Below are 15,536 nucleotides of genomic sequence, written 5' to 3' on the forward strand. Positions count from 1 at the left end.
TTTGAAATCTCAGAAAGGGTTTACTTGGTTTCCTCCTGACTTGAACGGAGTTATAACCACAAATCAGGAGTCAGCAGAATTCGGGCGGTGTCTGGAACTTCTTTATTGCATCTTGTGGTAAAAAGTATGGATTTGTTTCATTTTGAATTCAGCTTTAAGTAGACCAATCCATCTTGAAATTTCTTTGTGACTTTCACTTGGCTGAAACCACTTCATGAAGGGCAGACTGTATTCATCCATATATAAGAAAATACATTACAGTGAGATGCTGTAAATGATAGTATCTGATGAATATATGCTGTGCCATTAATAGTTCATAAGTATATAGTATAGTGTATCAATAGATCCAAAGGGGCTCCTCTTCACAGTATATTTACAGTGATGATACACTGTACAAGGTAGAGCCCAGTCTCATCACCCTCTCTTCAAGTAGTGTGACTCATGTAGTGGGTGCCAAAGTACATTAGCTATATTTAAACATCTAAATAACGTAAGATACGCGTACTGTATATAAATAAATAACAGGGGGAGATGAGAAGTATAACCAGCATTTTTACAGTTTAGACTTAACAGCAGCCATATCCATTTGTTGCCTACGGAAACTATCACAACCTGTGGGAGACATTTGTTTGCTTAAATCTGATTCTTTTTTCCATTCATTAAATGCATATAGTTCCGGCAAAGCCATTTAATAACTGCTCTAATTTCATGCACTTTTAGAGATTGAGGGGGAGACAGACGTCAGTCATCGCCTGCTGGGTTGTCCTGGTAACTTTCCACCTCATATGAACTGTTATGGACTGTGACTTTCTAGTTATCATGAAATGACACCTTAGAGCAGACAGAGACTGAAGCTTAGAGTATCACAGAGAAAGTGATGCTGATGTTGTGTGTTGGACAATGTTAAGACTTGCTGGATGGAACGCTATGTAATCGAACATACTGCCAGTACGTATATGCTGCCAACAAGAGGTAATTATGCAGTTAGGCTTAACCCTAGCTAATACTTGTTTTTGGGCTGGGAAATCTTGCTGTTTGCCATGTTCTTCCTGTTTGCTGGACAAGTGAGCTAACATTTCTACCAGATAATAATGTAATATTTGGGACAGAGTGATTTGGCTCCAAGTATTAAAGAGGAACTTCGAAGAGGACTGTGATACTGTTAGCAAGAACTTTCACTGTCAAACACCCAAAGGAATGATTGAACACGATGCTCAATCTCTGTCACTTGGCCAAGATGCTAGTGAGACAAGGAAGATGCTCTCCCTTCCATATTAGGTGTTTATCATCTCTCCCACCCACCCACTGCTTTACAGTGTACATTCAAACAATTAAATATATGCACTGTGAGTATGCAAATGCGGCATCAGCATCTCTTATATAGCTGCCTCCTTAGAGTACAAGATGATGGATGATATATTACAGCGGAGCTGGTCTTAGACTAATGACACAGCTGCATTACAATGCACAATTTAGTACACAGCTAATATTGTATGTGCAGAGAGACAGGACATACTCACACATGCATACACTCGCACACACACATGAATGCCACCTTGTTTAATCCCACAGGAATCAGTGAAATTTGATTATTGTGACTTTTACAAACACACTGCATATGAGAGTAGACATTCCATACATCAGCAGGAGGGAGAGGGAGGAAGAGGAGAACAGCGAGAGGGAGAGACAGAGAAACAGAACTGCAGTCTGAGAGGAGAAAACAATGGACACATACTGTGGTCTCCTAAGTGGAATTGTTCGGATATCATAATCCAGACTGAATGTGCAAAACACGCACTGCATGGAGTATCTCACCCTATGTCTATTACAGTAAATATGTGAAACATTATATTTACCAGTAAATGTATACATCTCCCAGGGTAAATCTTGTGAATGTGTACATATCCAGGGTAATATTAGTGGAAAATGTTAGTCACAGCACCATGAGATTCACATTTCTCTCACAATGTTTTGTTGTGGATATGATGTAGTTGGCAGACAGTTTACCCCTTTGGCTCAGCTCCTATAATAAACTGAGATCTGTGAGACACTGGAGAGCCAATTGGTATTATGAAATCATTATAAAATCAGAAAAAGAGCCAAAAGGTAAAGCTCCATACATGCTATGGCAGACGATGCGATACCTGCATCATAGTGTAATTATTGTATGAGGATGTGACACAGTTGAGGTCTTTTTTTGGCACGTGCCTCTTAATATTTGAAAAGCAGATGAAAGATACTTTTAGTTATCCGTGTAAGTCCTATGACCAACAAATTCTTATTTTTTATTTTCGAGAAACCTCAAATGCACTTAAATTCGTGTATAAAAACGTGGATACACACGTTTGCTTCTAAATTAAAGTCCTTAATTGTGTCTTTAAAGAGTTTACCGAAACAAAACTCCATGAGGCCAAAAACGTGTTGATTAACACTGTGCAGTAAACACGGCAGGAGAGCTCCACAATAATATGACTTCTCAACTCATTAACAGGAAAACACAGACATTAAGAGATTTACCTTGAGAAATGCTACCAGTGAACGTTCAACTTTAACAGACTCTGTGGTTGATAACTCACATTTACTACTAAATATACATATTTACTATCCCCCACATATACATCTCTCTTATCAAATCAAATAAGCAGTGGCCTAATTGATAATGAGCAAAAGAAATGTAAGTGTTCTGAAACCACAGCAAGTTGACATTTTTTATCACCATGCTGTATTTTTGCACATTGATTTTACACTGAAAATGCAATTTAATGACCGCATAATCTTACCAGATTTAATTAAAAATAGAGAATACAGTTTGCAAGTGGCCATTAGTGGGTTGAAGCTTATAAGGCAACATCACATCAACAAAACTGACAATTGGACCTCACAGCAACTTTACAGAGCACAAACAAAAGTGGTCTGATACATTTTACAACCCCTTTGCAAATAAGTATGTGAAGTTTGACTGTTTCAGTATTAAATACTTGGGTATTCACATTTTTACTGACAACTTCATATTTGTGTCTTAAAAACGTTTTCATGTCTTAACTGTCTGGATTAGCTATGATGTAGGCAGTTAATGATCCTGTGTGGAAAATTTATAGAGGCAACTTGGAAAACACAAGTGTGTAGTCACTGGAGAACATCCTAAATATTTGTGCAAGTTGTGGTTTATCTAACTTCCAGGATATTAATATTATGTTGTACTAGAAATACGGAACCATAACCATCATCTGTCTAAATATGTAGGATGTGAAAACTGTGTAGAGACTGAAACAATATTATGCCAGCAACAGCTAAAAAAAAATGAACAAAATGTAAAATAGGTAAAATAACACTATTAATGCAGAAATGAAACCAGTGAAATGCAAATTGAATCCATGTTGAGTACAAGAATTTGAGGGCTAGGCTGCAGTTCAGAAGTTACTGATCAGTATAGTGCAATTGTCTGTCTGATATATTTTCAGAAACGCTCGGAAGAGTAGATGGAGAGATTTTAAGTACATGCGCAAAACGTGGCTTAAAGAAAATGCTCTCGGACAGTTTGAATAGAAGGTAGGTTACAGTTTCAGATCTATCTATCCTTTATTTCCTCACTAGAGCCGAAGCTCCAATCCACTATTGCTGGTGGACAACTCCATTATCATTACACAACACTGAAGCAGTATCAATCATCTGTAAAAACCTCTCAAATGACTCATGTAGAACTCATGCAGTCTCAGGTGTCCACAGATATGCTCAGTGCATAGTTATCATATGAATGCACAGTCAAGTATTGCCAAATAATGGTGCGTGGGGAGACTGCCACAGAGTCAGCATCAGCAAATGTGCATTAGTAAAAAAGTGTCAGGGCATCCGGATAGCGCTACATGTGACTTGCAGATCAGACAAATATATACCCAAACTTGGAATAAAAAAATTGTACAAATATTTGTCAGCAGGATTTACAGATATTTTGATATTACTTTTTAATTTTAAGTATTGTTGGACTTGTGTGCCATTATCTGCATAAAGTCCAACATGACAAGCTGAAACTGCAAGCGCAGTATGAAAAATAAAAGATGTTTGTCTGAAACCTACCTTTGTAAAACATGAGCAGAGAGTATGAAATATGTTTTGACTTCAGGAATCCTGAACAAGGCATATTCCCCTACAAACCTCTAAACTCCAGACTTTATTAAGTCAAAAACACAAAGACACTTAAGACAAGCCGCGTCCAAATCAATAGCATTACAGTATGTCATAGTTAAATAAAATTACAAAGTTATCTAGACAAAGCTCTACACATACAGTACAAGTTCTCAAAACATGAGTACAAAGACCACCACACCCAATCACACATTTTATTGCTTTATTTGTCTCCAATGAATCAAATCTAATTTATAGAAGACTCAGATGTAACGAGGTTCTATGTGGAGATATTTAAGGACACAAATAGCGGGGTCTCCACGGCAAAGCCTGGCTCCTTATTAGAGAAGACACTGCTGGCCATTCATTTCTTTTTGGTTGGGCTTGGAATCTAACAGGAAGTTAAAACGCAAAAGATACACTCAAAGACATACACATGAAGGGAACACACAAACGAGCTAAAGCACATACACAACACCCCCACACTCACAGTCACACGTTCCCACTGTTTAATATATTTCTGTGTCTCCAGTTAACAATATTTTGTGTCAAATTATAGTGGGCAAGATAAATAGTGGGTCTGTGTGACATGGAAAAAATAGAACAGGAGGAAAATGCGGGGCTTCCAGTTGGGTAGGAGGAGTGGAGAGAAAACACTAACTCCTACCTCAGACACCTGGCTTTCCCTGACTAGACTTGTAAAACCTGGTTAATCCCAGCCCCTTGTGAATTTGTTTGTGCTGAAATATCTGCATGACTGAAACACACTGAAATCCTGATCCAGACAATCTATGCGGCATCTTCCCATTTGCAAATGAAAAACTTGCTGCATAATTACTTGTATCAACAAGGAAATTAAATGTATGAATAGAATGAATCTAATTAATTCTTTGAATTGCTGCACATTTGGTTAATATTGCCAGTTCGGTCAGCAGGACAGTATGGATGTCTGGAGTTCGAGCGGATATGGAAGTCACAACAGACACAAAAATGACGTTGGGCGTTAATTGGGCTATGCTTGGCTCAGAGAGAGATGGAGATAGACAAAGAGGAGGAGAAAAAGAGAGAAGGAGGGAGAGAGAGAGCCTGGAGGACTAATTAGTGATTATAACTTGGCGCTCTCCAAACATAAAATATTTCTCAACCCAAAAGACAGAGGAATGATTAAAAATAAAAGAATAGGAACCAAACACAAGGAGCTGTGCAACACCCCTCTGGTATTGTGTGTGTGCATATCTGTGTGTGTATATACATATATGCATGCATGTGTGCATGTGCGTGAGTGTGTGCGTTGGCTTCTTTGCCCCCTCATTAAACCATGCTTTACTCTGGTAAACGGCAACAGCACAGAGCTCAATGTCAACTGCAGAGGTTACAGCCATAGGCAGGCTCTGGGACACTCACATGCACACACTGACACAGATAAGTCTCTTTCGCACGGCACACCAGTTTCATTTAAAAATGAAACTTCTGGTAAGTTTCCAAAGACACGTTACTTTTGTCTTACAGCCGACAAAATGAGGAGTGTCAGCCTCAGCCAGTGTGAGCTGGACATTAGCAATTCACACTTCAAAGTCATAAATCAAGGGCACCCTTCACCACAGTATAAATGGAACATAGATGCCTGCAACTTGCTGTGTGCTAACTTTATTGCTCTGGGTTTCATAATGGATCTATAGTATTTTTTTATGTAGTCTGGTAACTGACATTTAACGTCAACCCTCCTGTGTAACTTCCTTTCCTCACACTCCTCCTGTTCATGTTTTACCTGCAGCGAAAAAATGGGAAAAATCACAAAGAAATGTAGGAGTACATTGCATGAATATTTAATTCAGTGTATCTATTTAATGGTTCACAAACAACAATAATGACATGAATAGTAAATTAAACATTCACACACACAGAGCTGTTTGGGCTAGAAAGTGGAGCTCACAAAAGCTGAGATGCCACAGCACGCTGCACAGGTGAGTGTGAGTGAATTTCTGATATTAATTTTTACCCTGAGATTTTGAGCTTTTGCCCTTCACCAATTGGTTTTTTTTTTTGGATCTGTTGTACATGTTTGGCATCGCGAGCAGACATACTGACGATGTCATGTCCTTCTTATCACCTTTGATGTACTGCACAATCATAAACGGTGTTTGTGTCACACATGCCACATTGATCATTACATTAGCAGGAATACGCACACACACGCACACACCCAATCTGTTACCATGGCAACACCTACCCGTGATGCACACACGCACACACACAGACACACACACACACACGCACACGCACACACACGCACACGCACACACAGAGACACACACAAAGGAGGCAGTGGTTTAAAATGTATATGCTTTTTGATCTGCTTCTCATTCATGTAATCATGTTAGTGTCATGCAGCAGCACAGCCAGACATGATCGTGTATGAACTGTCAATGAGCTGCCTTCACACCATACAGCTACAAATATATCTCTATGTGATGAGAACGGAGCACTACAATAAAACACTGCATGCTTCATGTCACATCTTTTCATATCATTGATGCCAAAGTGATGCCTTTTCCTCACACTTGCTTATGGAACCTACACAGTTGAGCGACATATAGAGCAGACTCACATGCAGAAGCACTGTGGCACAGACGGCTGTCGTCTGTGTGATGTACTGAAGCCTTACCAAACCATTTGACAATTGCCTCATTTGAGTCATAGTGGGGGGCTGCTCTGAAGTAGAAGCCTTTAAAATCCACATTAGATCATGCTATAACGTGCACATTCAGATAGCACATGCAGGCCCATTTCATAGTTTGAATTTAATCTTTCAAAAAGGAATTTTATGTGTTATTCAACTCAGAGTGGCCTCTTAAAATATGAGTCAGGATGTCAAGGGTCCCCACAAGAGTAATCATATCTCTTCATGAGCTTGAATCCCAGGACCAGATTCTAAAGTTCATCTTTGACTAGATTTAAAAAAGTTTGATAGCCTCCTTATTTCAGTGCTCCAAAGAATTCTCTGAAAGCAAACAAGTCATTCCCGATGAATGGATAAAACAGACTCTACCATCAGTCTGTCTACCTTAGTGTGGTTTGTTATCTAAAACTAGTCTATAGTCCATTACCATGGACAGATACACATACACCCCCAATCTATTATTGAACAAAAGGCTCACGCCTCCGCTCAGCCCTTCAGGGAGGAATCCATCCCTCCATCCCAGAATAATTTCACACATCAGTGGGTACACAAAAGAGAGAGAGAGGGAGGAAGAGAAGGAAGGGAAGGTAGAAAGGAAAGGAGAGAGGAGGAGCAAAGGAGGAGGAGTGGATGGGGTAAAAATGTATGGAGTCACAGCTCAGTGCTTGTGGGAGGCCAAGGTGTCGGGGAGAACCATGTGTGACAAAACAGAGATCAGAGGATCATATGCAATCACGCACATGTGCAAGAAAACAAACGCACATGCACGCACACACACACACACAGATACCAACACACACTTGCACAGACTTACACGTGCCAAGAAAAAGGTGAGAATAAGGACATATCAGATGAAGACTTGTAAAGATTGGGGCTGACTTAATCAGAGGCATCCAAACACAGAAAGGTAATCTCTTTATCGCACTCTCCTCTTCCTATTCACACACACACACACACACACACACACACACACACACACACACACACACACACACACACACACACACACACACACACACACACACACACACACACACACACACACACACACACACAAAGGATAATCCTAACTCTAAATGCTGACATGTATCGACAGAATGCAGAAACCCAACATCCAAACAGTGAGGATGAGGAAACACAAAACCAATTTTGGATTTCGTTGTGCATAAGCATATGAAAATGAAGAATTCTATGGAAACCCACAAAAGCATACATGCAGACCCAAACACAGACACACACACAGACACACACACAGACACACACAGACACACACACACACATACACGTGTCTACACACCGAATAATTACTGGGCGTTTTCAACACACCATTTGTCGATAACACATCACCACACTTCATGAGCAATATCTAGACCAGAACTGTATTATAACTTAAGCTAACACACACACACATACACCCACACACATTGAGCAGATGTGGTTGAATAAATAAATTGATTCAAGTTTGACAACTGACAGCTAGTGGTTTGGAAATCCCACATAAAATTGTTTTACACTACAATCTATGGTGGACAATTTATAAAATCCTACATGTGTATAACATTTGATGACCAATGATGATTTCAATTTTCACTATGCTGCTGATGAAAACTGCTATACTTCTCGCAATGTCTGCAATACAGACAGATAAAAATCAACAAACGTAGAAAATCAATATTTTTGTTGCAGCAGCTACAAAATAATCAACCACAATCATCTGGAGTTTTGTATATGCCTAACAGACACAAATACATACATGCTCTACACGCACAGCGAGCAACCCCCTGTGAAAGCACCTAGCAAGAGGAGCAGCAGACACAATGGAGTCTTTAAGTATGCAGGAAACTTTATGCCTGGGTGGAAGAGGAGCTTTGAAGGAATCCGCTGAGGGACACCCAACCTCCCCCTGAACTAAGCCTGCACCTTCCTCATCAGAGACAGAGAGCCATGGAGAGAGAAACAGAGAGGGGGAGGAGAGGAAATGAAAGATGAAGATGGAGAGGCCTAGATGGTAACATGAAAAGGAGACTTATGGAGAAAAAGAGGGAGAAAGGGCAGGAGATGGGGCAGCAACAAGGTGCTCTGGTCTAGTCCCTTCACCTTGTGCGCAATTGCTCATGGTTAGGCTGATGAAAGTGGAAGTCCCTAACCGACAGCGGTCACGTTGTTCTGAACCACACACACACACACACACACACACACACACACACACACACACACACACACACACACACACACACACACACTCTATTCATGTGGGCACACTGTTCAGTAGGCGCCGTGCTTAACTCCCAGTATGACCTTCATTGAGATGGATTGCATGAAAAATGTAATGACTTTCCTGAGAGAAAAACCACAGGCCAAATCAGCTTTGCATTGCATAATAATGCTAGACTTGGTAATCAATAACACAAACACACAAACACACATCTATAATGGAGTACACAGCCTGCACATGGAGAAAATGTCCTCGCAGAGGCCAACCGCATCACAATGGATGGAGTAAACCACCAGTGAAGAGCTGTGCAATGCATAAACAAGGAGCTATTGACGATAAATGCCTGCATCCATTTCCACCTATCAAACACTTCCCTAAGCTAACAGCTTAAGTCTGAAACAACATGCAACTCTGTAAAGCTTTTCACACCCCAAATGTGTAGCTCAGGGTTATCTTTGGCCCTGAGTAAAGAGTTGTCCCATCCTAATTTGGCCCCATTTTACATTGTATCACTTAGCCACTAGCAGAACTTTAGTTATCTATTGTTCATGCTGCAAATATGATGCTAATTTGGGCCCAGAGCAGGGTAAACTCAGCCCTATATTAATGAGTGATAGCCGTGTGTTTGTGTGAAAACTTCAACAATTAGAGCATACTAAAAGTTCTAAAATATGGTTAACATTGAGTAGTGAAAAAAAAACTTAAGTTGCTTAAACTAAACTCACATTTATGATCAAATCCTCTGTGTGTATTGTCACTGTTTTTGTTGTTTATGTCTCACAGACAGATTTTTCATTTTTTCCTGTTGCTTTGGAGGACAACATTACACACCGTTAAGTAGAGCATAATTTTAACACATAACACAGGGCAGAAAAAAGCAACGATGTGCAGAAATGTGCCAAACATTTAACAGCCTTCTGTGGTTGCATAGCAACAATGTTAGGTTCAGATAACAATCTCTATCCTATTGACCATAGGTTTTTTGAACCCAGTAACACCCGGCAGTGGAAACGTTCAATCTGTAGCCTCATTTCTTGTTTTCTTAGCCTTTGAGTCCTATAGTTTTAGACCCAGGAGCCCCTGATCCATAAGCCTTAACCCAGAGTTTTTTGGATAACAAAGCGAGACAGACAGCAACATGCCAAATGGAATGTAGTCAGTGGGATTTTGGCTGGGAGCTCAGGTTGTTTTTTTTATTTCTTAGTGTCACAGTTTTAGAGTACCATAATGAAAAGCTGCCATTGTGTTTGTTTACCTCCTCTTCATCTCTCAATGTGACAAGAGCTAGAGATATGTCAAGAGTAAAAAACACTGACTAAATCTCAGTGTCACAGATATTTCTCTTTTGAGTGTGTTTCATTCTCACCTCGTTGGTGTTCCAGCGATGGCGCTCCTTGGGCAGAGAGGAACATTTGGGTAGACACTCTAGCAGCTTCTTAGGAAGGTAGATCTTCAATTGGCCTGGCTCATCTGGAGTGGAAGGGGAGGTGGGGGAGGACAGAGGGTGAAGATAAAGGAAGATCAATAAGGGATGAGTAGGAAGAGGAGATAAATTTCTCATCAGACAAAGAGACATTGCAAGAGGAGAATACCAAAATTCAGCATCTCTTTGATCTGGCTGAATAAAATCATAACAAACTTTTGTTGTGTAGCATTTCAAATGGCTTGATGTGACCTTAAGTAAGTGAAATTGTAAACAGATTTGTTCAGGCCTACGAAGGACAGAAGCTTTAATTAATTTTTTAAAAGAAATTTTTGTCTATCCAGTTACAGATCATTCTTGATCTGTAATAACTTCTTCCGAATTATGAACCAGAAATACAGCTGAGGATTTTGGCATAGCAGTCAATAGTCATGTCAGGCGTATACATTGTAAGGCACAGTAAGTACGTTATTCCTAATCAATGAAACAAGGGCGAGCTAGCAAATTGCAACAAACAAACTATGTTTAAGATTTTCCACGTCATCTTTATATAAGCTTTTCTTGTTTATCTTATTCACTTATGGGTGAATAAGGTTGCTAATTTTGTCAATCAAGGTGCAGGGTGCAAACAGTATGTTAAGTGTGCAGTGTGCACTTATATTTGGACCGCAGGTGGAGGTGCACAGCGCACCTGGTGCCCAATCAGAATCAGATTTGGATTAAGAACCCATTATCATACATTATCAGTACATTTGGGGTTGGTTACAATCATGACCAATCACAAGGGTATCTCTTATCCCCTTTAAAAGCAATGCTCTCCCCACAGTGTTATACAGACAGTTAGGTAATGGAGAAGAGACTCCAGACTAGCTCCTCCTGAGAGGGAACTAATATTCTTCTATGGGAGCTGGAGAGTTGCAAGTTCAAATACACGACAGCCCAAATGCTGCTATAGGCAGGTAATGTTAAATTCGTAGTTTGAGTCATGTTTCTGGAGATACTGAAAGTCCTCAGAGGAACAAGTTTTCTGTGAGTAATGATGCACTGTTCTGCACTGTAATCCTATTTAGAACCACAGTGATCAACAAGCTAACCACAGGTGAGGCAACACAGGTTCGTAAAATCAGTTAACCTTTACCTCCTTAGCATCGTTTCTTTGAAGAATTAAGTCTGGTGATATTCTACATTTTTTAAATTTTATTCTTTTTATTATCGACAAACCCAGCAATGAATTGATACTACTACCAAGTATTGCTTGTGTAACTAGTGCCTATTATAGCAAGTTTGTCTCTGGCACGAACCTCTTCTGTTGTCCAAAAACTACTAAAACACATCAGTGCACCAACCCATTGCACTAACTGACATGTTTCTTCATTACGATTAACATTGGCACTGCAGTTTGTTTTAAGTAAATCCCACATACACCATTCTGCTGCAGGAAATACTCACTCACACACCAAATCCGCAGTTGAAAATAGTCCCCAACATATGCACTATTTTCTCCTGTTTGAGTAACATTTGCTAAAAGCTAAAGTGCCCAGCTGGTTTAGGAAACTGCATTTTTTCAAAATAAATGTAACCATATATTTGTGACCCCTTTTTAAAGATTTCAGTCTTCAGTAGGGGCTTCAGGTCGAGAGCCACAAACAGGACAGTGAAGTATTTAAGTATTGAGAAACAGACTTAGACATAACACATTGTTGATTTTAGTCTTTTCATGAGATTTGTTTAAAACAACAAAACTAAAGCCAGCCTTATCCTTTAATTATTTTTTCAGTGTAATGTGATGTGACTACTGGTAGTAGAACATGAATAATAGAGGTTTGCCTAGTTTTGAAGAGAGTTATAAGAGTGCACTGCCACCAAAACTACATGGTGCTGCTGGATTACCTGTGAAAGTGCCACTACTGTGCCTCTCCTCTTCCCACTGCAGCGCTCAGAGAATCACCAAAATATTGAATAGATGCAGGTGGGGAAAAAAATCCCACTGCGCCACAGGAAAATACCACTTCACCAGCGCAAAGCGTCCATACTAAGATAGAGACCCTCGTGTGTGTGTGTGTGTCTGTTTGTGAGTGCGTGCCCGACGGGTGTGCTGCTCAGAAGTCAAAGAGAACAAGCACTCAAAGGTTATTGATAAGCATTTGAGTAGAGGTCGTCCATTCATGACTCCTCTGGGAAAATAGGAATTATACTCTACCTGAGGGCAGACGACAGAGTGAGACAAAAAGAGATAGGTGGGGTGGGGGTCAGGGGGGTCAGAGCAGGGAGACAGAAAGAGGCAGGGAGACAATGAGCCAGAGAGAGACAGGTAATGAAGAAAGAAACAAACTTAGAGGGAGAAGAATCCGAAAGTAAGAATTTTGCAAGGACAAGAGATGGAACATGGTAACACAAAGACAAAGAGGGGAGAGTACTGTAGGAGGACAGGAGCAGGGTCTATGTGTGTGTGCTCATGTGAGTATGTAGGTGTCTGAGCGTGTGTGTGTGTGTGTTTGTGTCAGTAGGAAGTGTGTTCAGGCACGTATGCTTCCCCTAATCAATTATGCATTTATTAATAGAAGGCCTGAGAAGACAGAATTTCAAACAGCTGAACGGTGCAGCAGCTTAGTTAAACAGCTGAATGGTGCAGCTTAGTTAAAGCCTAATTTCTTTTTTAGCAGCACTCCAGCCTCTCTGCTATGAATGCCAATCAGCGTTTAAACCCCACCCCTCCTGGCTATAACCCCCTCCCCTCCCCCTGCTGTTCTGAAGAATTCTCATCAGAGCCTCGCCTTTGAAATGTACCAGAACCACCACATCAAACAAGCCCGTAGCACATGCGTAAGCACACACACAAACACACATGCACTCACACACACACACACACACACACACGCACGCACGCACACACGCACGCACGCACGCTCATACATGCAAACAGACACATGCATACACAAGCAGTGCCTGCCAATCAAAGAACACACATCACAGTATTTGTCCTAAAGTGGCATTTCTTTTTACCTGTGACCTTGGTACCGAAATCCCTTTCAAAGCACACCTTCATGGACACGACCATCATCTTAACGTATTCTTAAATGTACTTTTCTCACTGACGGGAAATGGTGGACCAACTTTGCAGATTTGTTGAATACCCAATGAGCTTTTACACCCCAAAGACACTGTACATAGATCACGCACTCATTTGTTAATCTGGTAAAAGAGAGTCCAAAAGAGTGACAAAGCCTGAATGCAAATGTGAGACTGATGGCTCATTAAGTCGTATAGAGGTATGTGTGCTAAAAGTGAAAGTGTTCGACCAAAGTGAAACATTGCTTTGGTAGCCTATCAAATGCCATAATTTAGACTGGAATCACATACAAGAGCAGACTCTGACTGATGAATATTTTACCTCATAAAACTGTCATCTCCATATTTAACACAGAAACAAGCCAATGCCCTTGTGAGATGGCTGTCAGTTAATTATAAAACTCTCCTCAGTAAAGAGAGAGAAAAACGCTCCAAATGCAACTCTTAACTCTGCCCCTACTGATATAAGGAGGCATCAGGGGAAATTTTCACATTTTCCCCCTTTTTGGGATGAAATTAATGTGACAGAAAGAAAGGCTCATTGCACAGCAGCTAGATAGAGGGATGACGGGGGGTGGGGGGTGGGAGGGAGAGCCAGGGCAGGGAGAAGAAAGGGGGGAGCAGAGCACGGTGAGCGAGAGTGCAGGAAGAGGGAGGGAGAGACGGGAGAAAGAGGGAGAGCAGGGGGGAAGGGATAGAGAGATGGGCATGCATGCTAATTTTATCATTCTGCTGATAAACTTTTCCTCCAGTAATCCTCCAGCTGGGATGCGAGAACAGATAGGAGACAGGGATAGGCTCGGGAAGTCTCAGCTCATATTAAACAGCCATCCCAAACAGAACTCTCTGTTCTTTTCTATTCTATTCTATTCTATTTCAGATTTTCTCTTAATTCTTCATTTGCTATTTTGTGACGGTCACATTTTTTCCCATCCCTCTTAACAAAATAAGAGGATCTGGTGAAGGTATGAAGCCATCTGCTCCTTTTGAAATGAAAAAGGGGTTGGTGTGTGTGTGTGTTCGTGCGTGTTTTGGGGGTTGGGGTGGGCTGGGTGGTTTCCACATACCTTCCCTCCTTATACCCAGAACCCCCATCACCTCACTAAGCACCATGTCTGTCTGCTCCTCCTCACATCTGTTTATTTTCTCTGTTTATTCCCCCCTCACACACACACACACACACACACACACACACACACACACACACACACACACACACACACACACACAGCGTCAGAGACATGCATCTGTGTCATGTCCTCTGGAATCAATAACCAATCAAAGCAATCATTGCCTTTATAGTCCCTCTAACACACCACAGCAATCACACACATGCCCAGTACACACTTGGACGCATACAGGACCATGCGGCGACCCCAGATTTCACACTCCATCTCACTTCTAGTTTAACCAGGCCCATTGAGGATTGTAGATACATAATGCCATGTGTACAGATTAGGTATGACAATAAACTACTGATAGCCAAAGTAAGCTCTGCCTTATTGTGTGTGTGTATGTGTGTGTGTGTGTGTGTGTGTGTGTGTGTGTGTGTGTGTGTGTGTGTGTGCCCGTGTGTGTGCCCACTAATACTGTACTGGCATGCATGAATAAACATGATGTGTAACAGAGCTGAATTGGAATGACGTCTCAGCAGAGAGACACAGAGATAGAGTGTGTAGTTGTTTTGTGTGTGTGTGTGTGTGTGTGTGTGTGTGTGTGTGGGTGTGTGTGTGTATGTATGTATGTGTAAGTGTGATCTGTTACAGAGCAGATGAGAAGGAGACCTCGGTTCCCGCATCACATCATTCTGCCAGAAGGCTTTTATACTTGCTCCCAGAGTCACCCTGTGTTACCAACAAATGTTCGAGCGCCACTTAAATACCCTCTCACAGACATGCGCACGCACAAACAGTGTGAAGAGTGTTTGTGTGTCTCTTACTGCTGGCGTCAGTGTCGTCACTCTTGGGAGGGGTGTGTCCTGTGTAACCCACTGCAATCCTCACCATTCGCTCTGGATTTCTTATCTT

General features: G+C 41.1%; 1 protein-coding gene across 1 annotated transcript in view; it reads right to left on the bottom strand.

The window, feature by feature from the left end:
• Nucleotides 1-15,536, bottom strand: part of LOC120806991 (calmodulin-binding transcription activator 1-like) — a 47,577-nt gene extending 32,041 nt beyond the window's left edge. Inside the window, exons 1-2 of the mRNA XM_040158585.1 lie at nucleotides 15,449-15,536; nucleotides 10,384-10,487 (exon numbers count right to left, since the gene is read on the bottom strand). Of these exons, the coding sequence (XP_040014519.1) occupies nucleotides 10,384-10,487; nucleotides 15,449-15,515 (171 nt within the window). The 5' untranslated portion in view covers nucleotides 15,516-15,536. The remainder of the gene's footprint in view (nucleotides 1-10,383; nucleotides 10,488-15,448) is intronic.

The sequence above is a fragment of the Xiphias gladius genome, chromosome 21, assembly GCF_016859285.1.
Source record: "Xiphias gladius isolate SHS-SW01 ecotype Sanya breed wild chromosome 21, ASM1685928v1, whole genome shotgun sequence".
In the NCBI taxonomy this organism is placed as follows: domain Eukaryota; kingdom Metazoa; phylum Chordata; class Actinopteri; order Istiophoriformes; family Xiphiidae; genus Xiphias; species Xiphias gladius.